General features: G+C 33.9%; 2 protein-coding genes across 2 annotated transcripts; one reads left to right on the top strand and one right to left on the bottom strand.

Moving 5' to 3' along the window:
* Positions 1-507: 507 nt before the first annotated feature.
* Positions 508-9,642, bottom strand: LOC138309650 (exostosin-like 3). Its single transcript, XM_069250866.1, is given in 9 exon segments — positions 508-1,682; positions 2,433-2,561; positions 3,594-3,738; positions 3,974-4,101; positions 4,586-4,620; positions 4,623-4,739; positions 4,972-5,073; positions 5,454-7,933; positions 9,515-9,642. Coding segments are annotated over 8 exon segments (2,853 nt in total). The 5' UTR covers positions 7,441-7,933; positions 9,515-9,642; the 3' UTR covers positions 508-1,472.
* A 136-nt stretch (positions 9,643-9,778) lies between these two features.
* On the top strand, positions 9,779-25,791 carry LOC138309651 (ras-related GTP-binding protein C-like). The gene is given in 10 exon segments (XM_069250867.1): positions 9,779-9,923; positions 11,203-11,345; positions 12,075-12,135; positions 12,137-12,170; positions 13,478-13,593; positions 15,078-15,277; positions 17,523-17,637; positions 18,068-18,210; positions 20,357-20,496; positions 23,343-25,791. Coding segments are annotated over 10 exon segments (1,092 nt in total). The 5' UTR covers positions 9,779-9,920; the 3' UTR covers positions 23,480-25,791.
* Positions 25,792-26,683: the final 892 nt, after the last annotated feature.

Genomic DNA, 26,683 nt, shown 5'->3' with positions numbered 1-26,683 from the left:
TTGTCCAAAGCTAACTAAATTGTCCAAAGCTAACTATAGATGAAGCTTACCAGGTAGTGGGCCTTTAACTATTTTCTTGTTCTTTTTCTTCTCAGCACATTTGAAGGAAGACCTTTTTGAACCACATGACAAAATAAAACTATTTGCTAGTCAAGTAAATAAGCTTTGGTGGAAAGCCTGGATGATGATGAAAAATCTTATGAGGCCCATGGGGCCTGTACTGATCATGACATAACTAAAGCATGTTTTTATGTTCAACAAAACAAAATTAATGTACATGTACTGTAAACCAACTAATTTCCGTGTACGACTACATTTTGAATATTTCATGGATGATCAGAAACCGCGAAAATTAATCGTCACAAAAATGCTCTGAGCATAGACATAGAAGAAACAAACGACTCAAAATCATGAAATTAAATTGATGTGAAAAGGTTGTTACCGTAGGCAAAGAAGCTCGGAATTAAGTCGACAGGAAAACAAGTTGGTTTACAGTAATAAGAATACTTTGATTTTTTTTATGATAACAAATTAAAGCTTAAGTTTTTATTGAGATAATCTGCAAGACTTTGTCAGCCTTCCGCCCAATCCTGACAATTAACTCTGGGGCTCTTTGACAATATTGAGAAAAGTTGGTTGTATTATGAATCTTTATTCAAACCTAAATCTTTTTTTCTAAGTATCATACTACCTTTACATCAACAATACCATGACACTTGGTCTCATGGTAACTGAGAAGAACATATACATTTATAAAAATAAAGCATGCTTTCTGCAAAAGACAGTCTCATTATAAAGCCAATCCTTATTATTACTCAGTTTCATGGAGGTTCTGACAACATCCCATTAGAGGTCACATTCTTATGACCTTTATACTCCCTGTACTTCAGTTCAATTGCATTTTCTTCATCTAGCTAACTCACTGATTATGACATTTTCTCCCACCATGGATGCATGTGCTTTCAGTTACATAGACCAAATGATTCTGACAATTCTCGTCCTCTGTTAAGAAATTTGGAGGAATTGAATTTGATTGGCCAGTTTTAAAGGTCACCAGAATGTGACCCCTGATAGGATATTTTAATACCCCTATGGAAGAGGGTGAGCACAAAGATCTGTATTTTAATCAGATATCTAGGACACCATACAACCAACATGTTTTATGTTTTAGGCAGGTAAACATAATGACCATAAGCAAAAGAGACTGCTCGTTTGGTTATCAACAAAGCATAAAAATAACAATGTAAAATGACTGGGGAAAAATGAACTTGCATCATTCCACTCTGTATTTTATGAACAAAAACAATGATGCCCCTCCACTTCGTTTGGGAAGCATAATTAACATTTAAATACCTGGTAAAATACCTGGTAGTTAATTAGATAAAATACCTTGTAGCTAATTAGATAAAATACCTTGTAGCTAATTAGATAAAATACCTGGTACCTAATTAGATAAAATACTTGGTAGCTAATTATATAAACTTGAAACACTTCTGTTTATCGTGAGGAAGGCGGGTCTTGAAGAGAACAGAATCCACTCTGTACTGAGTATACAGTAAAGGCATGTAGCCATACACTTTTACGAAGAAGTTGATACACTTGTGTCGCTCCTCAAAGTGAGAACTGTCATTAGACAGAGTCTGTGGACATCCAGGACAGCGAAATGTCCATCGTGACGTCACCTGGGGAGGGAAATAATTAGGTCAAGGTATGTCACCTGGTAATGGACAAGTAAAATGTGTAATTAAATTGCATAAAGATAATATATCTGAGCATACACATTGGTTAAATTGTGAAATTACATTAACGTTACTAGGGCATGTTAAATGGTTAAACTGTTAACAATAAGTCAACTAGAATGTTAAAATGGTTAAATTACACATAGACAAGTCACCTAGGCCTGTAAAATCTCAATCTAATTAAAATTAGACTTGTAATTCCGCTCCACCTCAGCATGACCCCTATGGTTAGCCAATCAGCGTGTCGCCTTTGGAATCTTCGATGTGGTTGATTCATTCGAAGTGTAAACGGCTAATAGTACGTCCCAAGATGTTCTGATTCTATTCCAGAGGTCATGCTGAGGTGACCTCGAACGCATCATCGTTAGATCTCGTATTGGAGCATAACGTAGATTATCGTAGTGGAGCGGAATTACAAGTCTAATTTTAATTAGATTGGTAAAATCTATGGTTAAATTGTTAAATCAAATACAGAAAGTTTACCTTGGGGATAATATTTGGAAAAAAATAATTCCATAGAGTCATATTTATTACCTGTGTATCAAATAAATTAAAGGTGTGTAAAATTGTAAATAACATAAAGATAGTCATTAGGGCATGTTAAATCATTGAACTGTAGGATTCAAACTTCAAATGAAGTTTTAAATACCATGTAACGTTAGTTTGCTGGATAGAATCGTTACAGTTAATCACCTTTATAGGAGGTTTCCGTGTGACATGAGAGACGAGGAAGTTCATGGCGATGTCCTCGCAGTTAATGTATTCGTCTACCTTATTACGGATTGCCTGTGGCATGGTGTAGGTGTAAAGATACGAGTAATACTGAAAAATTTAAAAAGAATTTCAGTAAAACACATTTATGATAAACAAACTTTCAACAACTTCATGGTTATAACATAGTAATTTTCAATCCCTAGGAGACCTCAGTCCTTAGAGACTCGTTTTAACCGTTTTACTGTATGATACAGATACTTTATTTATAGTGAGAAGGTTCAATAATTTATTGATCAACTTGATTCATGCTTTTCTAAGAGAACTATTCTCAAAAGACCTTCTATAGCTCATAGCAATGGAAGAGCTTCCAGAATCCTAGGAGCTATAAACCTAGTAATTGGAAGTTATATTCTAGGAACAGAAGATTGGCTCTGCATGAGCTCTAAAAGTATAAAGGGCAATAACTCTTGAAAACTGCCATACCAGACACAAAGTTCAAAATTTTATCATTTATACAATTGTTGTGTTCACAAGATAAGGGGTATGAATGAGGCAACAGGACTGACATTATTGTTCACAAGATAAGGGGTATGAATGAGGCAACAGGACTGACATTATTGTTCACAAGATAAGGGGTATGAATGAGGCAACAGGACTGACATTATTGTTCACAAGATAAGGGGTATGAATGAGGCAACAGGACTGACATTATTGTTCACAAGATAAGGGGTATGAATGAGGCAACATGACTGACATTATAAGACAATGACAAAAGAATAGCAAGAAAAAAAAATTATAATTTGGAAACAAAAGTTGTGGGGATTATCGAGTGTACACTATACAACAATTTTTGGTTTGATTAGTTTAACATCCTTTTAACAGCCAGGGTCATTTAAGGACGTGCCAGGTTTGTTGGTGGAGGAAAGCCGGAGTACCGGTCGAAAAACCACTGACCAGCGGTCAGTACCTGGCAAATGCCCCACATGGGATGTCGAAGTCGCAACCCAGAGGTGGAGGGCATATGGTAATATGTTGGTACCTCTTAACCACTCGGCCACTGCGGCCACTACACTATACAAGAAACAAGTCATGATAATCTTCAAAATCACTCTGACTGTTCACATGCTGACAACAACCTACCTTATGGTAGAATGCTGCCCCAGTCAGTACCATGGACAGTTCACAAGAGTAGTTAGAGTTGTAAAGCCAAGCGTTGGAGCGTACATCCCATGCGTGGAACCTTCCAGGGAATCCAACAATCCGGTCTCTCTCCTCTCGCCATACTCTTCAAGTTACAACAAATATTTCAGTATTACATATATTTGGTTATAAAGTATCTTTAAGCATTCAACTATCTTCCTATGGAATCTAAGGTCTGTATAGATGCCAGAGCTTTGCAATCTTCCTTGTATGTGCTTACTTGATTTCTTCCTAAGGGAATTCAATGACAACTGAATGAATCTTTTTTAAAATTTGCATGTCAACACTGTTTCTTTACTTTCGTATACATGACTAATTACCTGAATGCAAAAATGATTTCATCATGCCTAAGGTGAGCATCATCATCTATACTCAAAATGGCCTCCGTTTCTATGGCATCAAATGGCAGGAAACGGTTGTTAAGACTGTTTCTTGAAGTTCTGATTACCTGAGGGTAAATGTAAAATCTGTTGTTAAATGTCACAAAATAATATGCATATACACAAAACCATAATATTAACTTTCATCGACTCATAAATAGAAATCCAAAAACATATTTTTTCACAATTACTTTAAGGTTTGGCACAATCCTCATATGCTACAATGGCAGACTATTGAAGTTTTCTTAAATATATAGTTGTTTCATGCCATATCAGTCAACAACAGTCAACAACAGTCAAACGCTTTCCCCGGGGTGTTCAGACAAACCCAATGAACAATTAAGCGTGTGCAAAAGTCCCTCGCTGGTCAACAGTCAAACTATCGACCGGTCAATAGTTTCTGAGGATTGTAGATTTGTAATGTTTTTCAAGCAATTTCATGTAAAAACAGTTGAAATTATACTTTTTTTGCAGTTTTACAGAGGGTAAGGTAACAATTGGATTGATACCCTAGTGTTGCAGGTAAGTTACAAGAATACTTAGAATACTTACAAGTACAGGGACATTAATTTCTGGCCATCTCAGCTCTGGGATGGAGGTACTGGGTTATTCCACACGACAAGGACCTTGTTGAGGAATGGTAGTCCCTTCAGTCTTTGAATGGCCCCGATAAGGACAGCCTCACGCTCATAGGTCAACATCACAACTATAGGGGAAAAATAGTACAAATGTAGGGGAGACAACTCATAGGTCAACATCATAAATGTAGTGAAAAAACAAAATATAAATACAAAATAGGAGAGACAATAAAGGGAAGATAACTTTAAAAATATAATTTTAAATGTAACTGACAGATCAGATAGACTTTGGTAATTAGTAGCAACAATATATACCCCAATAGTGGGAGAGCTTAAATATCAAAATGAAAAACAACTTACTGGTGAATTGTTCCCGAGGAACATTACCCCCGAGGGATTCACTGAATTCCTTTCCAGCCCCTCCTTCCCCTTTGTTGACTGGCCTGAATCCAAAACCCGAGCCTGAAAAGGATACACAAGGAATATTATATAAAATACTCAAATAATCACTTTGAATGTTATTCATTCTTAAATATGAACCTCCTTAAATATCAAATTAACGTATCCTAAACAAAAGGTTTCTAAATTCAATTTCATATTATTTGAGAAATAAATAGTAACTTCATATTCTTACATGCATATACAGCATAAATATATCAATATCAGTGATGAAGTAAGAATACCTTTCTTACATGAAAAAAGCAAGCTAAAGACATCTTAGTTTAAGCTTGAGCTTAAAAATTACATATTTTGATTACTAAAATGTATCATCAAAGCAGGCCTTTTAAAATGATCTTCATCATTATCTATACTATGTATTACTCATTACAGTAACATATTACCTAGAAACTTTGCCTCTGAAGGAAGGATCTCCTCAAACGGTGTATTAGGGAACATCCGAAGTGGATCCCCTGGATGTTGAAACATCTGGTAGGACTTATATTGAGTGAAATTCTGTTTAAACTTGAGGGAGCCAAAGGGAGCTTCTAATGGCCCTAGAACTTCGTCAGTCTCTGGGTTTGGTTCTGGTCCTTCCAGTTTTAGGGTAAGGAATGTTGTATTAAACACACTGGGAGAGGGCACATCTGACACCGGCACAGCTGGGATGTTAAGTCTAGTCCGTATTATTGCTAAAACAGTATTAAATATGCTATAGGATGTACCAAAGTATGTCTCGTAAACAAATCGTCCCTGCCGTCGCATTAACGCGATATCATTATCTGTATAAGTCCTTAAAATGAAGTGAACTTCCGTTAAACGTGCCCTTGGAAGCATGATAACTGTCTTTTTCCAATCTAGTATTTCGTCAAATGGTAGTCGCATGTGATCTCCCAGTACTACAGGCACTGCACCTGATTTTAAACTCTCGTAAAGTCGGATTTGAAAGACAGCAGTGGACACAAAGCTCGTGTTCAGTGGAGCGAATATGAGAGAAAAGGTTGACTGTACAAGTAATTCTCGACGTTCATTGGCTGCTCCACATAACGCCCACTCACCAATCAACGAACCAGGAACAGGGTTATCACATGAGAATTGTGTATACTGGCCATGGTCATTGGTTTTCTCCATCTCTTTTAGATATTTTATGATTGTTTGTTCGAAGTCTGACTCGTCATCGTCCTGTAGGGAGATCTTATCATCAATTGATTGTAAATTTCTATTCTGATAATTCACATCATCAGATCCGTGAGCATTTTCAAATAAATGGTTCAGTTCATTGGACTCAATATTCACATTAGGATTCTGATATATGATCGGTTTAGTTTGCAAAACACCGTTATTATACTGACCAACAAAGGCGAGGAAGTACTTCCGACGTATAGGAGAACACGACGGAAGTTCTTGCCAAACGTCTCCAGATATTTTACCTAAACTTGGTGGAATCAACACGTCAAACCCTGCCCTGTAACTGGACACGGTGAAAGTTGATTGAACGATAATAGCACGGCCAATATTGACACCGGTGAATAAATCGGCGTTCCCCGGCTGACGAAGTATGTTCATTAGTACATGATTCCTCCCATCTCCATGCCAATATGGTAGATTATGAAGAGCATTTTCTATAGATTTAAAATCAATACTTTGGTATTTCACCTGACCTACGACCGCCACGTATATACACGCTGAAGTCGAATCGTAAGTTCTATACTGGTTCTTCCCTAGAATTTCACTCACAGAATTTTCTATAAAAGGATCTATGGTGCCAAAATCCTGAAGTTGCTTCTCTGTATAGAAATACACAGGAAATCTTGATAGAACAGAACAACGCGAATAATCAAAACATGAATGCATATGACAATATACAGATGAAGTAGGTGGGGAAATGTGAGTATTAGCATCAGGTCCTATTAGTATTTGTTTAGGAGCTTTTAATATCGGAATGTATCGCTGGTCCAACTCGTCCCTCTCCAGTCGTAACTGATCCAGGCTTAACTGAGTGGTCTTAATATCTTTTTCTAAGTTTTCTTTTTCTACACGTAATTTTTCAATATCCATGTGATATTTTGATATCTGTGATTGCAGTTTTTGTCGTTTACTCTCCAAGTCACGTAATTCATTACTCACAGATGTTTTGATCCGTATGAGTTCGCTCACCTCTGTTTTTAAGTCTGTTGCGTGAAATGGATTCGTCCTATCAAGAGGACTTTTCCGTTTTAATTTCGGGTCTGGTGTTCCGCCATCTACATCACTTGTAATTTTCGAGAGGTAGTAATGGGCTACTAAGGGAGTAGCTATCAAAATGAAAAACAATGTCATGATCAGACGTGAAAGCCTCACATGTGTCAGTTTATGATATAAAGAATTCCTCATGGCACCTGAAACCTCCATTTTGTTTATTTGAGGTTTTGGTCTGCTCTACTGCATTTATTTAAAACTACAGCACTAATTCTTCAGCTAATGCATCATTGGATTTATACCTAGGTTGCTATATGATAATCAACAAGCAGTATATATATCAGAAGTACAAGTCACAGATCTAAAGGATCCTGGCATTCCCTTGATTATTCCATCCCACGGAATGTATCCAATGGGATATTGCTATCATAATACATTTCATCCCATGTCTGGTCACGGTAAATATCAACAGTTTACCTTCTCTGGGAATATGATATATGCCTTTGGCTATTCCCCATTATAACACAACTGAAAAAATCAGCTTAGATATTCTCACATCATGATTGAGAGTGGAGTTGAAATCTTTGTCAGCTGACCAAAAAAGAGAATCCTGTCACTTATCAAACACTGGAGAAACAGGTCTATTGGAAACAACTTGCAATAGCCAAGGTTTTATGCTGTCACCAGAACTTTATGGAACCACATTCTGCAAATATACAATTATAACACAATTAACTTTGTTTAGTGATAATATTATTATGACTGTGCTAGCTAGCTTATACATGTAGCCGTAATATTTAAAAAAATATATATATATTTGAAATAAATTGTTAGCAATAAAATGGATACAGGATCTTTATTGATAGACAGTATATCATATATAATATATATATATAGTGATAAAAGATCTTAATTAATTTTGCTGTTGCCAATAATTGGTGAACAAGTTTATACATACAATAATGTATAATGGTACAGTATCGAACTGACTAAACATGTGTTATGATCATCAGGTTCCTGAGTTTGAGTCCAGCTGTCTGATTGCTACATTCGTAACAGACGGGTAGAAAAAGTAGCAGCCTGACCGGGATTCAAACTCAACACCGCTGAACACTTATAGCTGCATGCTCTATTGACTCAGCAGGCTGGTCACCAATGATCGACCCAGTCCAATTCCATAATACTTAAAAATATAAGCTTCTATCTACCCTATTCAAGGATTTAAAAATGAGACGGATTTGTCACTGTATCTTTACACTAAACACCACGTGAGACATCTATGAACCGGGGATAAAAACCGTTTTTTTTAACAAATACTTGTCTTATCGAGTCAAACTAAACACCAATGTAAAGTTTATTAAATATCACAAAGTTTATTACCTATTTGCTTTAAGGACGGAAGATTTAGAAGATATGTCTTAATTTAAATTTTCATTAAAAAAATATGACAGCTCATAAATGACGGCCCGCTTCAGAAATTAAGACGGTAATCCTCGCACCCGCCAACTACATCAAAGGCTGCGCCGGTGGGTATCAAAGAAAAATCGGTCGTCGCCCAACGTCACGGTCAGTGCACAAACACAAAAGCTCCTGCCATGTATTTCCCAAAAACCCAGTGTGACTTATCCTTCTCATATATGTCTTGATCTAATTATATTCATAAAGTCAAATACATTAAAATGTATCGGAAGTTTATTGACATGCTCAAATGCTAACATTTCTGGAGTAACAGAATACATGACATATAGTAACGTTATAGATTTTGTTATACATGTGTAGGTCACATTTATACGATTATTAATGTAATTATAGTGACAGTACACCGGACACAGCTTCGCAATCACCTCATGTACATTTCTAAATTTAATGGTGTTTCAACAGCATGCAACAAATCATGTGTATGTATGCTATCCTATACTATACATTAAACATTATCAATTATTTATTAAAAATATTTTGACTTGTAATATAAAGTTAATGTAAATAGCATACCTACCCATGTAAATGACTACCTGCTAGTACTATAGCCAGTTTTTTCAACTACAGTGACAGCTGTTTTACACGTAAACCCGTATGTCGGTCTATAAGCTGCTTGTAAAAATTTAAATAAATCTCACCAGCTTATTGCATTGATAACCAGGTTCAGCAGATGTGAAATAACAAGAAAACACAAGACGTCTTATTTATCTAAATAATAACTTATGGATGTCTACCTGTTGATCAGAAATATAAAAACTTTGTCTTGAATTTAGCATCTTCTATAATTAGTTTTACTTGATGTACTTACAGTGCAGCGTTGCTAATAAAAAAAAGTTTCCAAAAATATCTTTCTGGATCTGTATTTTTACCGGAAGTGAAAATTATCTTTCGAGGTTCTCTAGACTTTTCTTTCTGTGATAAATCTATAGAAAAAACCAAAGAGACACAGAATGTACTAAGATTACAATTTACAACTATTACATTACCAAAATACATTATTTATCGTTTTGAAATAATGATTTGCATATTATAATATTTTCTGCAGTTAATGTTCCATTGAATTATTTGCGAAGATAATCCGTCGCAAATTCTGACCGCATTATTTTTTCCGTGACAGGAGGGGTCACATGATTTTTCCCGGAAGTGACTTGAACGTGATACCAAAACAAGTCTGAAATCTGAAAGCAAGAATTTTTACGAAGTAATCGACGCACATGGTAAGTATTGAATGATGCTATTTACATAAACGGTATGGTTGTTCACATTGCAGATACTTAATGCTTTTTATTTTGCGTGGCCAATGCTTATATTCAGCAACCTTGGACTGGTTCCTTGGACTCGCCATCTACAGTCACATGCCTGACATCAACCTGTCAAATGGTCAACTGGACTTGACCCTCTCTACAGTTTATCAAGATTATTCGTAATCACATCAAACTGTAAATTGTCCTTTTCTCTTCTTGGTCTTATTGGTCGATATTTACCTTATTCAAAATAAAATTTCCCCATGCCCATCAGACAATGATATGAATGTACAGTTGAAACAGAAACTTACTGGACCAGTACTCAGTGTTTCAGCTGTTTTTGTTTTATTTAATTAAATTTACACTTTCTTGTAGACATTTTACATTGCTTATAAAGTTCATTTGAATGACAATTTATTTAATTTGAACCACAATTAATTCAACATATTCGCAGTCTGACAAAATAAAATGGTCTAAATTTAATTAATACATTTTAAAAATAGATTAGATAAATTCCGGGAAAACCAAGACATACTAATATAATTACATGGCTGTAGTACTTTCCCTTTGATCTGCCTTCTGATTACATTAATATAAAGCAGAATATGTAGTTGAATCTTAAGTTTTAATGTACAATTATTTTAAATGTTAAAGTTCAACATATGATGAAAAATGCAACAATATAGTGGCTGAATGACCTCCTGCATTGTATTTGTACATGTAAAACAGAAATTTTTCCTTATACTATTATATATACAGTATACCGATGCATAATATGATTCTTTTGAGTGCATTGACCAGGAGTTATAGATCCTGTACTAGAAATAAACTTATAAAAACTTTATTAACTTCAACTAACTTGAAATAAGAGCCCTCAGGCCACATGACTTTGTGCAGGTACATCTTGTTGTATATGTATGCCTATACCTAATTCTTAGATTCAAATTGACCAGCTCAGTTACATAAGGTATTTAGATGTCTTAATTTGTATTGTATCCATCTGTTACTATTAATATTGATGCTAATTGAAACAAGATTTGTATATCAATACTATACTGTTAAAACTAAATACTGTATATTGTAATTAATGGTGAATGTGCAGTGTACCGTACATGTACAATTATACTAATTTTAAATAAAAGATCTAGCTATATATGATACTGCAGAATAATCTGCATGTTACTGAAATCAAACCTGCTATAAAAAGAATAAATTTTGAGAATTAATTTTTTTTCTTCAATCCGTTTAACAGTCTTCGTACTCTGAGGATAAGGTAGCGAGCTCCTTTGGCTCGTTCCCTAAAGGCTTTGGGTATGGCCCAGACGAGAATGACTCGGAGACTCCAGCAGGCTCATCAGAATATAAACCTAGAATTCTACTCATGGGGTTAAGAAGGTAAGAAAATAAGTTGAATTGTTTATATTTTAGATGCTTATTGTCCCTTTAAAAAATGAAGATTTTCAATACTGCATTTATATGATTACATGATCATTTTGTTTGATGCACAAAAAGTTATTGTGTTTTTGTATTGATTAGTGCTACTATATACAAACATTTTGCTTTAACTTTGATAATGAGCTGAACTTTTGATGACTGTATATTTCATTTTAAATGTTAAATTATATGATATACCAAGGACTAAAAGAATTTGCGTATTAAGTTAATTTTGAATTGATTTAATCCTTCTTTACTGTTGGGTGTATATTCAGAAAGTATGACACACATTTTAAAATAGGTAGATTTCAAATTACAATAATGAAAATGTTGATATTTTTAGATACAGTAGCTTTATTGTAAATTTGAATATGTTTATAAGTCTATTAAATACTTACTGTACATATATGGGACAAAGAAGTAATTCTAACCATGTGGACAAAAACAATTGTCAAATTTTCAAGGCGATCTGCCCCTTTTATCAGACACACAAAACGAACACGATTACATAATATTACACAGTAAAACAGAACAATGAAAGAAGACAAATATTTAACAGCGCAATTAACCCTTCAGCATGTGGCAGCCGAAAGGCCGGCTTTACCAAAAACTAAAAGTAGTCATGCTGTTCATATATATATGTACATATACCATTAAATAGAAAGTTCCATTGTGCTTCTGTTTTTATAGGAGCGGTAAATCCTCCATACAAAAAGTTGTGTTCCATAAGGTTTCACCAAATGAGACCCTCTTTCTTGGAAAGCACTAACAAGATTGTCAAAGAAGGTGAGTACTTCAGGGAAAAAAGAAGGTGAGTACTCAGGGCAAAAGTGATAATACAAGAGTATCATATTATATATATATTTATGTTGCACCCTCGATATTCCAAATGCATCACTGTCATTATATTCAACCCTGAACTGGATGCATTTCAGTACAAACAATTACCAATCACATGCCTACAGGGACTTAATTCCTTTGAAGAATGGATGATTTTAATCAGAAATATTTACATTTTCACTGCAGTCCCACTATGTAACCTTACCAAGCGCAGTTTGCATTCATATAGTCTATGAACTTCAAGCACTTACTATGACGTCATTATCATCGTGACATCACAATTGTCATGCCAGCGATCATGAAAAAATGACTGTTTCATCCATGACGATAACGGATGATTAATTCATTATAGATGCAAAATCCCTTGGGATTTCATCATAAATTGTAACCAAATGTAAATATAAGCATTAAACGTCTTTCAGTTGGCATTCATAGACAATATGAATGCCAACTGAACAGAGGCAAATTCAACATGAAGCACTAGCGCGCTTCATGGAATTTGCCTCTGTCCAGTTGGCATTCATAGACAATATGAATGCCAACTGAAAAACGTTCAATGCTTAAATAAATGAATTCCTTAAAGTTAAAAAAGTAGTTTTATGATGTTTTTGCTGTAAAACTCACCCCTCGTAACATCTTATAAGGAGATCAGTTTTGGCATTTTTTGTCATTTAAAATGATTCAGCCAGGTATGGATGGTTATATACGATACCCTTGATTCCAAAAAGTACATAAACATTTGTCAGCATACGATATCAGCTGAAATTCTGCTCAATCTGTGTCAACTCATATGCTGAAATTCTGCTCAATCTGTGTCAACTCATATGTTTCTGAAATTGACGCGAAAACTACCAAGTCTTTCATGGAATTAACTACTGGAAAATGCTCATAGATAAGTCCGATGTTCCATTGTGCACATGTTTTTACATCAAGTTTTCTTAAACTAAGGGAAAATCACAAAACATTACCAAACATTCCTAAAATTGTGCGAAATAGCGATTTCCCCTCTTGGTACAAGCGGTTTCCCTAAGCTACCACTTATGTATATAAACTCACCCAGTTAAACTGAGTTCCTTAAAGTCAATTAATAGTAATTATATAATGAATGAGGAAAGTTCATGCATCAATGCTTCTTGGACTCAACAGGTTTAGCATTAGCAACATTAAATACATATACACCATAAGGGGAGGTAATTTGTTGACACTTCTGTTTACTATAAGGGGAGATAATTTATCCGTATGTTTATTTACAGACATCACCAACTGTTCCTTCGTGAAGTTCCAGGTTTGGGATTTACCTGGCCAGATAGATTTCCATGATTCTATATACGAAGAATGTGAAGCCATTATATTTGTCATAGATTCCCAGGTAGGTATACTGCCAAATTTAATCTGAAGTAATCTCATTCCCTGTGCCATAATATTATATGTAGACATTTAAGCTTACAACATGTATTCTATCATTAAAATTATGATAAATGGTATAAGATTTATGAGCTAGAGTTTGTGTTATCCTTTTTCTTAAAGTGAATAGTCGGGCAAGGATGGCTAAAGTCGGTAAAAATGGTGTGAATGTATCCAGTATAATTTCTTATGAAATGGAAAAATAAAATCTCTCGTCAAAATCTGTCTGCGTACGAAGAAATTAACTTAAAGTATGGAAATTCTAAAACGTCCTCCCGGCTCACTATGTCCGTGGTTACATTTCCACGCAGCCTCGCTTTCAATGCTTTCAACTTTTCTTTACTTTAATGGTCAGAACTGGGAAACTAAGCAGAACTTGACCGTCGTATTAATATATGAGAACTTTTGGAAGGCCAATGAACGCATTAAGACTGGTTTTCTTTGCCCGACTATTCACTTCAAAGAACAAATATTCTAACTAGTGACAGTCTTCAGCTCACAGCAAGATACAAACATGGAACTATATATACCTCTTTACTGTCATCTAATCATCATATATGTACCATGTATCAGTATTTTATCATCATCAGCATTTCTGTATGTATATTGTAGTTCATATTAAAACAGTATAAAACAGTTGATTAACTTGAATACTATATTATAAGCATGATCCAAAGTGTTGCCGATAATTTTGAGTCATTTCAAGTTGACTAAGTTTAACTGGAGTTGATTGTTCATATCTGATCAATGTGAGTGAGCTTTATTTGTTAAAGGGGCAATTCACTCAGGCTAATTCTTTTACATAACCAAGAAGCAAAATATGGCATAAATGTATTGTTTTACATTTCTTATGAAACATATAACATAAAATATTGACAAATTCCACGTCATTGTATAAGTATTTTAATTGATAGCGTTGTCATTACAAATCGTTGATCAATACGATTAAGCAGTACAATAAGTATGCTGTACCCATATCCGAGCTGTAGTCACGCACGTAAACAAATTAACTACATAACCACTGTGGAGGTGATAAAATGATTTTTTAGGCAGGAAAATTCACTTAATAAGGTAAACACACTACTGTCAGAGTGATTTGAGCAGTTCTAGACAAAAGTAGCATTACTCTATGAGCAAGGGACAGGGTTCGGCATACAAGATGTTCGCACACAATGTGTAATGGCGGACAGCGAGCGAGTTTGAACATTTCACGCGCATTTCACCACCATGGGCTTTTCTGGCATATCAAAGTAAAACCGACTGATCTAATTTTCATTAGAACTGGTTTTTTTTTCGATATATGTACAAATTTTAATGTTCTCTTAGACTGAATTGTCCCTTTAAAGAAAGGAAATTTATGGTGGTATCATTTATTTTAGATTTTGTGGAAAATGTGATGATTAGTATCATATGTCTTGATGAACAAACACACATTTGCTCTTTCCTCAGGATGAATACATGGACGCCCTAGCTAAGCTAAATGCTACAGTATCCAAAGCACATCGGATCAATCCCGGCATTAAGTTTGAAGTTTTCATCCATAAAGTGGACGGTCTGTCAGACGACCATAAGATAGAAGCCCAGCGAGACATCCACCATAGAGCTTCTGATAACCTGGCGGAGGAAGGCCTAGAAAATCTCCACCTAAGGTCAGAATTGCTCCAGTGAGGCAGAGTGCCACTATCACAAGAAGACAAAAATATCTACACAGTGCTTACAAATTAAGACATCCTTAATCACTCAAGTTATTCTTATATATTCAACCAACCTGCAGGACACTAGTCTATTCTGTGTTTGCATATAACAGAGTTATCTGCCCTTGTGAGTAGGTATTAATTGTGATGTCATGTGTTTACGAGCATAACGTCATAATTTTCAGAGAAAACAATGTGAATGTTGTTTACAATATAATGATGTCACCACGTATACCTACCCACTTGGGAAGTAATTTATGATATGCATAGACAGAATAAAAAGGGCAAGAGAACCACTATATTACAAGGATACACAAAAAATATACTGCAGCCTCCCAAAACATACATACAGTCACACACACAATACATGCATACAAGGGAGGCCATCCTTAAAATAAATGACCCTATAACTAGTTGTTAACAGGTTATTAAGCCTAATCAACCAATCAAATAATATGACAATTTTTCCATATTACAGAGTTGTCTGCCCTTGTGGATGGGTATTGATTATCACATCATGTATTTGCTAGCGTAATGTTAAATTTTTAAGGGAAAACAACAAAGTTTTTTATCACAAACTATTGTTCACCACTATTGATACCTACATGGAAGGGCAGATTTCATGTTATTCTTTGCTTTTTGAAAGAAATTGCCATAGCATAGAATTATATTTCTTGGTGTGGAAATACAGAGGATTCCACATAATCGAATGAGGGTTATTTGAATATTTCGATTATTTGCATAAAATTCTGCGGTCCCGATTTTTTCCTTCTTTATCTTTGTTTTTCAACTCCGTGTATTAATTTGAATAGACTTTTACGTGACCTCCGGTTATTATTTAAAATATTTGTGAAATTCTAAAATTAAAATCGAATATTTTTCAATTTTGCAATATATTTTTAGCGAAATTCGCCGATATATGTTTCAAGATACTTCGCTTTTACTAGAAATCATCATAGTGACAGATAAACATTATCGTATGGGTTGTTATTTTATGCATGAATCTGCAAAGGTATTTGACGCTGTTACGATTTACATCAGCAGCGGTAGATCATTTCTTTAGTATAATCACTGACTCAAACATCTAATTAAAGCATTTGCACTTTCAAATATGTTTATTTATTAACATAACATACCTTTGTTCGCGATCGGTTGGAGATACCATGCTTCCTTACAACAATCGCCATTCATGAGTAATCTTGTTCAACCAGAGTCTTGTTGACTACGACTGACATGTGCGTATCAAGCATCTCGTTGAGCGAGACATAAAAGCATGCAAAGTCGGCGTGCAATGACTACCGCAAGTTTCGTATGTAGGATACAAAAGATACCTGCTACGTTGTTTCATTGCTACTTGAATATGAATTAATTTCTGAAATGTTATCAAGCTATTCGCCGTATCGATCAACAATACAGGAAGAATTCTCAAAACACATTTAGGTCCAGTGAACGCATGGCTTCATTACCTGCCGCCATTTTCGAATTCATACACATCATATGTGTCAAAACAACACTGCTAGGCCTAGTTGATCGACACTTTGAAGTTTAATAACGATCGTAAGTTCATTTTGCCAGGCAAATGTACGTAAATTTGTTTATTATTTAGGTTGGAATTGCAGACACAAATTCAATTCTGTTTAGTTATTGCAATTTTCATTTGATGTGGATCGTTTAGCTGTTTTTCAAAGATTTACGTGTCGATCTAACGTAAACAAGAATCTAATATTGGAATATTTTTTGTTATCAAACAATTAAAATTGATTTACAACTTCGAAAATAATTACTTGTTCGTTTTATGTGTAAATAATTTACGTATTTATCAAGTAAACGAAATCAAGTATCAAGTAATGTAAACTGTTCACATATAATGTACATACAAATGCATGTGTGGGGTCAAACGGAGGTGCAAAATGCCATCTCCGCCTATTCAAATACTCCGTTTATTTGCATATTTTCTTCTGGAAAATGACTTATTCAAATAAGCGGAATCCTCTGTAACTTGAATTTTTAACAAGATTGCTCTATAGATATTAATAGATGGTTGAGAGCATGAACAACAAGAATTGATTATATAAAGATTAATGTCATGGCTATATTTTGAAAAAAAAAAATGTATTTAACATTTCATTTTAGAGAGTTACTTAATACTGTGAAATAACATACAGAACAACTGTTTAAATCTATCTTAATTTTCTTTCAGTTTTTATCTTACAAGTATATACGACCACTCGATATTTGAGGCATTTAGCAAAGTGGTGCAGAAATTGATTCCACAACTTCCTGTGATGGAGAATTTATTAAATATTCTGATTTCTGTAAGTATTTCCTATGTTGTAAAATTAGTTATTTCTTTGAGTATCCTAGAAAACTGTAAGATTTAATGATTTCTGTGAGTGTATCTTATAATGTCTCTTGTCCCTGTTTGGTACTGTTTATTTATTGAATTTAAAAAAAATAGAAAGCATTATTCTTTCAAATATTATGCAATGTATGGGGTTTTGCCAACTGTTGATGTTATATATTTTACCTGGTTTGATTTAAGTTAAGACATAATGACATTAGTATTTGTTTTTAATTAGATTAATGAATTTTTTTTTAAAGAATAATTTAGTGTAGAAAAAATATGCTCATTTGAAATTTCATATGACTTTCTTTGTTAAGAGAAAATCAGGATTATAGAAGAATCTGTTTCATTTGATAAACATAAATCTATTTCATGTGGTATTTGATCTTGTTTTAAAACAGAATTCGGGTATAGAGAAAGCCTTTTTATTTGATGTGATCAGTAAGATCTACATCGCCACGGACAGTTCGCCAGTTGACATGCAGACCTATGAGATTTGCTGTGATATGATTGATGTAGTTATAGATATGTCACATATATACGGGTAAGTAATATTTTACTCGAACAGTTATCCTAATTATTGCAGGTAGGGTGTAAGAATTTTACCTGCTGCCCCTATTGCATGATCATAAAAGGCAACTTAATTTAGGATCTTATCTTTTCTCTTTCTTCCTAACTGACTTTATCTTTCCTACCTGGTAAAGTCTATAAAAGTGGTAGTTGCTCCTGCTTAGTGCTCAGCACAATATATAAATGACTCAAAATTATAATATAATGATACAATTATTCTCTGTGGAGACTCATTTTGTTCCTGCTTGTTCATTTTAAAGAAAATTTTAAAGAAAGTTTTGAAGCAAAGGAGAAATAAAATATCCACTAAATCAAGTGATTAAGTGATTTAAGTTACTGATAATAGCCTTTTGAACAACTCTGCCCTGAAGGATATGCAGCAGTTCATTCCCACTTGGCCAACATCTTATTTTTGCTAGATAAACTTTACCTGAGTTTACCTGTGTAAAAGTTGGCTATAGTCTGTATCAAGTATGTTGATTAATTCCATATGTAAAGGTAAGAAGGGAAGCAGAATCTAGCTGTATCAAATTAAAATATATTTCTTATGAAATTATAAATTAAAAAAAAATGATGTGTCAATTTGGCTGTACCAAATGTAAACCTTATGATATGTAAGTGATATGTTTTGTTAAAATAAACTGATTGGTTTTTATCTATGTCTCAAAATAAGGATACAGGTTAATGTGCATTGCATAATGATAGATTTTTTTCATAATTATAAAGATTTTTTTTGTGTGTTATATTTAATTAATCGGTAATTTACATTGTTTTTTTGTGTTATTTTCAATATTTTAATTAATCCAAAATAAATTTGAGCACATATGCTTTCTTTTGTTTTCCTATTTAGGACAGATATTTGGTTTTGATGTATTCAAGTAATGAAACCTGTTGTCAGTTTCTGATACATTGCATATCACATTTACAATGTATATTTGCAAACAAATGTACACTTTTTAGCTCATCAGTTTTCGGATATCTATACATGTATATCCCAACGTCACTCCGACTATATATATGCTGCTTTGCCGCAATTTTCAGTTATTTTGAAGGAAGTTGATTTTAATTTTTTTTATATTTGTTTCAAATTTTGAGAATTCATTAAAGTAAATAATAGTGTAACAATCTTTTAACATACAGCAGATTTAAGGAATCTACACCAACTGAGGGATAAATTAGATAATCATTGAAATAACACAGACTTAACAGAGATTTGTTTAACATCTCATGACTAGAAGTATCTACACCAAAGGGATATCATTCACGTCAGGAAAAAAGACATTAATAGTTTCAATGGTATTATGACATCTAAGAGGTTCTTCTTTGATTTCAGATGATCAAACAATAACGTTTTATAAAATTATATTTTTACTGTCGTGTTAACAAACTGTGTACTTAGTTGTTTCCCATGTGTAATCTAGACACTATATGTACATGTAAAGTGCTGTATATATATGTTCCCCGTTTTGTAAACCATTTGGCATTAATTTGTGTCATATTTTGGTAATAGGCTAAAATATATAATAATTCTATATAAGATAATCATTTTTTTACTAGTATTTAACATATAATTTCTCAGTATCTGCATTTACATGAAAACCTACATATAAGAATAGGCTAACGAAAAATAAATATATTACAGCAGTATTATAAAACAGTTTCTATCATCTAATTAAAGGGAGAAAAGTTACATTTGTTAATTTAACTTTAATTTTATATCTAAATTAATGCTCAGAAAGCAAATATATATAGATCTACAAAATGATTGTTCGATTGCCATCAAGATGTTGAAAAATAACTATCTGTAAGTTTTGTTTTAAAATAATAGATTTTTACATGCAAAATGTGATTTTTATTTTAGAAAAATAATATTAGAATAAAAGTAGAGTATTAAAGTACTTACTGTGACCTTATGGTACAGGTGTAGCACAGGTAAATACAGGTAAGCCATTTTCTAAAACAGACTATAACTTACCTGTAATTAGCCGTTATTGTTCTCTATTGTTCCTCCACCTAATGTTAAAATAGGATATGTTGGCTGAGTGGGAGGACACCTATGCGGCGTTCTATTTTAATTTTGCTTCAGTACTTTCAGTACTTTGATAATTTGTTACCTACAGGATAAAAGATGACGCAGCGTTTGACACCAAGTCGGCTTCAATTATAAAACTAAACAACGGCACAGTGATGTACCTAAGGGAAGTCAATAGGTATCTGGCCCTGGTCTGTATTATGAGGGAGGACAGCTTCGAAAAACAAGGTAAATAGCTTAACATAGCATACATTCTGTTAACGTGAGTATGTTCGTGAGTGTTTACTTAATGGGGTATGTTGCTTGGTGTCTTCGGCAGCATGCTTCAGTGATATAGCCCTATAAAAAAGGCAACAGTTCCACTATATAAGAAGACACTACATGACTATACCGCAGTCTTCCAAAACACGCACCTCTTACAACATACACGCAACACACCGCATACATAGGCCGTCGTTACATGACCATAGCTGTTAATAGGACATTAATTAATCAAACAAACAAACAAACTTAATGATTTCGCAATTTGTAATCATTTCTTGATGTTGTTATTTTGTGTGATAAATATGGCTGTTAACCTCTTGCAATATAGTTTCATATAGACACAAGATTTTTTGCAGGGCGGAATTTTCGTGCTAAAAAGACACTTGTGAAATAAGTGTGAATTTCACCCTCTCGTAAATTTTCGAGTTTGCAATATAACAATCCTGACTGAGGTATAATAGTTCTGAAAGATTTCTCTCTCATCTTTGTTACGAAACTCTCATTTTATGGAATCCATCATGGTCTATATAGATGCCAGAGTCTTGCAGACAATCCTTATAATGCACATTAGCCTGCACATTATGCAAACCTCTGAAATTTATACAGACCATAGATTTCATAAAAAGAATAACTGATTTTGGAAGTCTCTGCTTCAAAATTGTTTAGATTAGAGTAAGAAAACCATTAAAGACCCACTACCTTTCCGAAACGGCTTTTAATTTTTAAAATGGGTAATGTAAAACAAGATCGATAACTTTGTAGAGTCTTAAAAATTATTAACATACCGTTAACACTACATTTATCATCACCTTCTGAACGATTTGATTAACATGAATAAAATGTTTATTTTCATAATGCGGGTCGTATTATGTTTCCCGCCGTCGTCCTAAATACGGCGCGGTAGTTGACTATCACTGCGCCAGACGGCAAAACAGCGAATTGACTCTCCACTGTTTTCATATATTACGCAGGAAATCTTGAATAGGTTTGGTGTCGTAACCTTATTTTAGGTCATCAGTATGCATTTTCTGATGTTATTAATGTTTTTTAAGTAACCTTTATATTTTGCTCCGGAAAGGTAATGGGCCTTTAATCAATGCAATTGAAATAATTTTGATGGTGAGCAGTTGAATTTTCCATGTCAACATTAGTGACGTCATAATGGTCATATTTTGGGTGTCATTCATTATTCCGATCAGCATAACAGAAACTTGTAATTCTGCTCTACAACGATGCTCTACAATACATATTCACTCCAATGCAAGATCTAACAACTTCATGTTCAGGGTCACCTCAGCACGACCCCTATTGTTATTAAATCTTTGGTGTGGTTGATTCTCTTGGAGGTATAAACACCTACTAGTAAGTCTCGAGATGTTCCAATTCTAGGCCAAGGTTCCTGCTGAGGTGACCCCGAACGGAAAATTGTTAGATCTTGTATTGAAGCATAACGTAGAGCATCGTAGTGGAGCAGAATTTCAAGTCTAATTTCAATTTGATTATATCCAATAGACTTTACTTTGGCTTGTTAATTTATATAGTAGATGTAGCAAATAATAGTAAAATTACTTTCTTGTAATTATGTCCCCCAAACGATGTGAAACATCGCTACATCCATTAATTATGTCCCCCTAACGATGTAAAACATGCTTTATGTCCCCCATGATTGAAACATTCAATTATGTCCCCCAAATGAGTGAAAATCGCTACATCATTAATTATGTCCCCCAAATGATGTGAAACATCGCTACATCCATTAATATGTCCCCAAACGATGTGAGTACTCCTTAATATGTCCCAAAGATGGAAACATCGCTACATCCATTAATTATGTCCCCAAATGATGTGAAACATCGCTACATCCATTAATTATGTCCCCCAAATGATGTGAAACATCGCTACATCCATTAATTATGTCCCCCAAATGATGTGAAACATCGCTACATCCATTAATTATGTCCCCAAACGAAGTGAAACATCGCTACATCCATTAATTATGTCCCCCAAACGATGAAAACATCGCTACATCCATTAATTATGTCCACCAAACGAAGTGAAACATCGCTAATCATTAATAGTCCACCAAACGAAGTGAAACATCGCTACATCCATTAATTATGTCCCCAAACGATGTGAAACATCGCTACATCCATTAATTATGTCCCCCAAACGATGTGAAACATCGCTACATCCATTAATTATGTCCCCCAAACGATGTGAAACATCGCTACATCCATTAATTATGTCCCCCAAACGATGTGAAACATCGCTACATCCATTAATTATGTCCACCAAACGAAGTGAAACATCGCTACATCCATTAATTATGTCCCCCAAACGATGTGAAACATCGCTACATCCATTAATTATGTCCCCCAAACGATGTGAAACATCGCTACATCCATTAATTATGTCCCCCGAACGATCTGAAACATGGCTTCACATCCATTAATTATGTCCCCCAAACGATGTGAAACATCGCTACATCCATTAATTATGTCCCCCAAACGATGTGAAACATCGCTACATCCATTAATTATGTCCCCCAAACGATGTGAAACATCGCTACATCCATTAATTATGTCCCCCAAATGATGTGAAACATCGCTACATCCATTAATTATGTCCCCCGAACGATCTGAAACATGGCTTCATATCATCCATTAATTATGTCCCCCAAATGATGTGAAACATCGCTACATACATTAATTATGTCTCCCAAACGATGTGAAACATCGCTACATACATTAATTCTGTCTCCCAAACGATGTGAAACATCGCTACATACATTAATTCTGTTTCTGTTATAGGTGTGATAGACTACAACTTCCTGTGTTTCCGACAAGCAATTCAGGATGTGTTTGAGGTCAAACCAAGTACAGGCCACGCTTCAATGGGTTTGACGTCTTCGAGTGACTTTCCACAAGCAAACGGTGCCATCAAGTGATGAGAGGAACCTTACTATGAAAATTACATGTAATACATCGATGTGTACAGTTTCCAGTGAAGTGGGCATGGCCAAACCAGAGTGCATCTTCAGGGTCAAAGTTGAAGTCATGAGGTGTTAAATATAAAGTGCTTTATATCATGTGATTTTATTTCTGATCATAATTTTGTTAGTTATGATCTTGATGATATTTATAAATGATAATTATGAATTATTAACTCAGAGAGTGAATTTGATAATGAAGGATGAAATGCTCCTACATAAACAAGCAATATTTACCTTACCCATGCCAGATAATTAATTATGGGTTTCCATGCACTCAATTATCGTTCTCTGCAAACATTTTTTTGTGTGTTTTTTTTTTTAGTTTAAGTTGTGAATGTTGTGCTGATACCAATTATGTAATGAAACTTGCAAGTATTAGTAATTACATCTAACGAAGATTTTTTTTTAATTTTCATTTATTTTGACTTGAAATAATTCTGAAAAAGATATAAATCATTAAAGAAATATTTACGTCAAGTTACATGAAAGATTTGATATAAACACAAAATTAATAACCAGTACAACTCTGGTTATACACAGTAAATAAAGACATGTTTCCAGAGAATGGAAATTGAGTGAAAATATATAGAACGCCATCTTTAAATATTCATTTTATTTATAATCACACAACAGGAATGAACGAGTATGATGTTTAGCCTTCTGTACAGAGAGTATTTGTATGGAGATATGTGTGGCCCTTTCTTGGGTCATAAATTACTCTTTTTCTTGCTTAAAAAGGCATTTAATAATTACAAAAAACTGTATGGCTATTATTTTTGTAATAATATGCGAGACTCATATTGCTTCTGGACACCTGAACGTTAAATTTGAACAAATCAGGTGACATGTATTTATCATATCAATTACCTGTTCCTTATTATTTCACAGATCAATTCTTATTGTAGTTTGGAATCATGAAAATGTCATCCTTCCTGGGTGTCAGAGATCTAAATAGTATAAGTCCCTAATGGTATGGCTGTAACAAAGTGTGAATTTCATGTTAGATTTATATAACATGTACATGTGTGACGACTGGCATGACTGACTTTCATAAGAGATTTATAGAGGTCATACGACGGCTCGCATGGATGACTTTCATGAGAGTTTTGTAAAGGTCTTGTGACAGTTTGCATGTGCGACATTCAGGAGAGATTTGTAGATGACATGTGACAGTATGCTTGAGTGATTTCTGTGAAAGGTTTACAGAGGTCAAGTGAGTATTTGCATTGAGTGATTTTTGTGAGTTTTTCACAATCATTATTGTAAGTTGAATTTTTTCATGGCATTTGTTCATTCTATTTGCAAATCTATTGGTGCAAGATAGCCATCATTGTTATTTCTTTGTGTTGATGCTTTTGGTGCAACAATATATTCAATACTTTATATATTTTGTATTATAGATATTGCAGCCCTGTAATTTGAGGGATATGAATTTCTTCAAAGAAAGTTATACAAAATATGATTATTAACTTAACACGTACATTTTCTTTTTAAACTCTAATACGCAGTTATCAAATTTATAGTCAAAATTATGGTACATGTATGTAGCTATTAGTTTAAAAATATTCTTACATTAGCAGTAATATATTGCACAAGTCAACAGAATGAAATGTACATGTAGACATAGAGTTTGCTTACTTTGACATACTTTCTATTTAAAAAAAAAATATATATACATAATTCTTTGATGTTTTCAATGTTTTATGTGTTAGATATATGGAAATAAATGATTAAAGTCTTTTAAATAAAGATATAATTCTTGATTTCACAGTACTCTTCCTTCAAAAATAAAAAAAAGTATTGTTTTCACTAGGTACTGGGTTTTCCTCTTCTGCTTCGAAGATGAATAATAGAATGTAAAACAAAAAACAAATAACTTGTTTATGATGTATTGTAAAGAGTTTTAAAAAATATCCCTCATGGTAAAGTGTGATTGATATGAGATAACGTTTTATCCATTTTCATTTCCTGTGTGTTTAATAATGTATGAATGATAAAAGAAGGTGTAAATGTTTCCACGTTGGTTGTGTGGAGATGATCATCAGCCTCTACCGGAGATATGTGATATCTTGTTGAACTATATAATAACGCTACATTAAGTTTGAAATATACATTGTATTATGTTGCACTAGTTTGATATGCGAACAATAGCTGAGGCTTAAATTTGTTGATATACATAAATTGTATGTATATCAAATTATGTTTCATTAGAAAGAAGCTAAATATCTTTTTTTTCACAGATATGAATAAAATACAAATGAACTTTTCATCAATGTCCATTTTCATTATTAATTACCAGTAAGCTGAAGTAGCTAGTAATATACAGAAGTTACCTTACTATTCACATCACATTTAGATATTGCATTTTGGGACCGATCGGTCAACAAGATGGCCGACATGCCACCATCTTGGATTTTGAAAAACGAAGGTTGTTACCGCTAAATATTTCAGAAAGTACTAAAAGGATCTTTCTCAATTTTCATATATAGTATGTAGCAAAAGTTTGAAAATTAAAGAAAAGATACCCTTTTCTGTTCTCAGATATATAGATCATTCTTTGGTTGGCGTGATCTCTTGTTATTGTCTCCCTTTTCACTGTATTTGGCCCTGAGAAGGCGCTGGGTTCTGTCCCCAGACCGAGACACACCAAAGTACAGTGGTTGTTTCTGCTAGGCTCTCAGCTTATAGAGAATGGAACGACTGGTTCGCCTGATGTCTGTATAACATGTCCGATCAGGGTGTACTAGTAGAATCTCTTGTGATCAAGGAAACTATTTCATTAAACGCATAGTTCATTTGTAACCTTTATTGGGAATGCTGCATTGTAACAAAGATTTCATTGTAAACGTGTTTATTATAACAGCGTTTTACTGTAAAATTATTAAATGGGTATAATTACTGTTGTTTTAAAATACATACGTCAAACATGATACAGTCAATCCTGTCTATAAAGACCAATCAAGGAGCCATGAAGCTGTCTTTAAACACAAGGTCATTTGTCATTTTATACAAGGTCAATTGATCATTTTGGGACCCCGATAAAATAGTCTTATTAATCAGGTATTTTTTGTACAGAGGTGATTACTAAGACAGGTGGTTGGCTGTTACTTCAATACATGTATACCATGCACAAGTTCCAGGTTTGACTGTATCATCGTA

This window comes from Argopecten irradians, chromosome 15 (assembly GCF_041381155.1).
Source record: "Argopecten irradians isolate NY chromosome 15, Ai_NY, whole genome shotgun sequence".
NCBI classification, from domain to species: Eukaryota; Metazoa; Mollusca; class Bivalvia; order Pectinida; family Pectinidae; genus Argopecten; species Argopecten irradians.
This window is presented reverse-complemented; position numbering and strand designations above follow the sequence as displayed.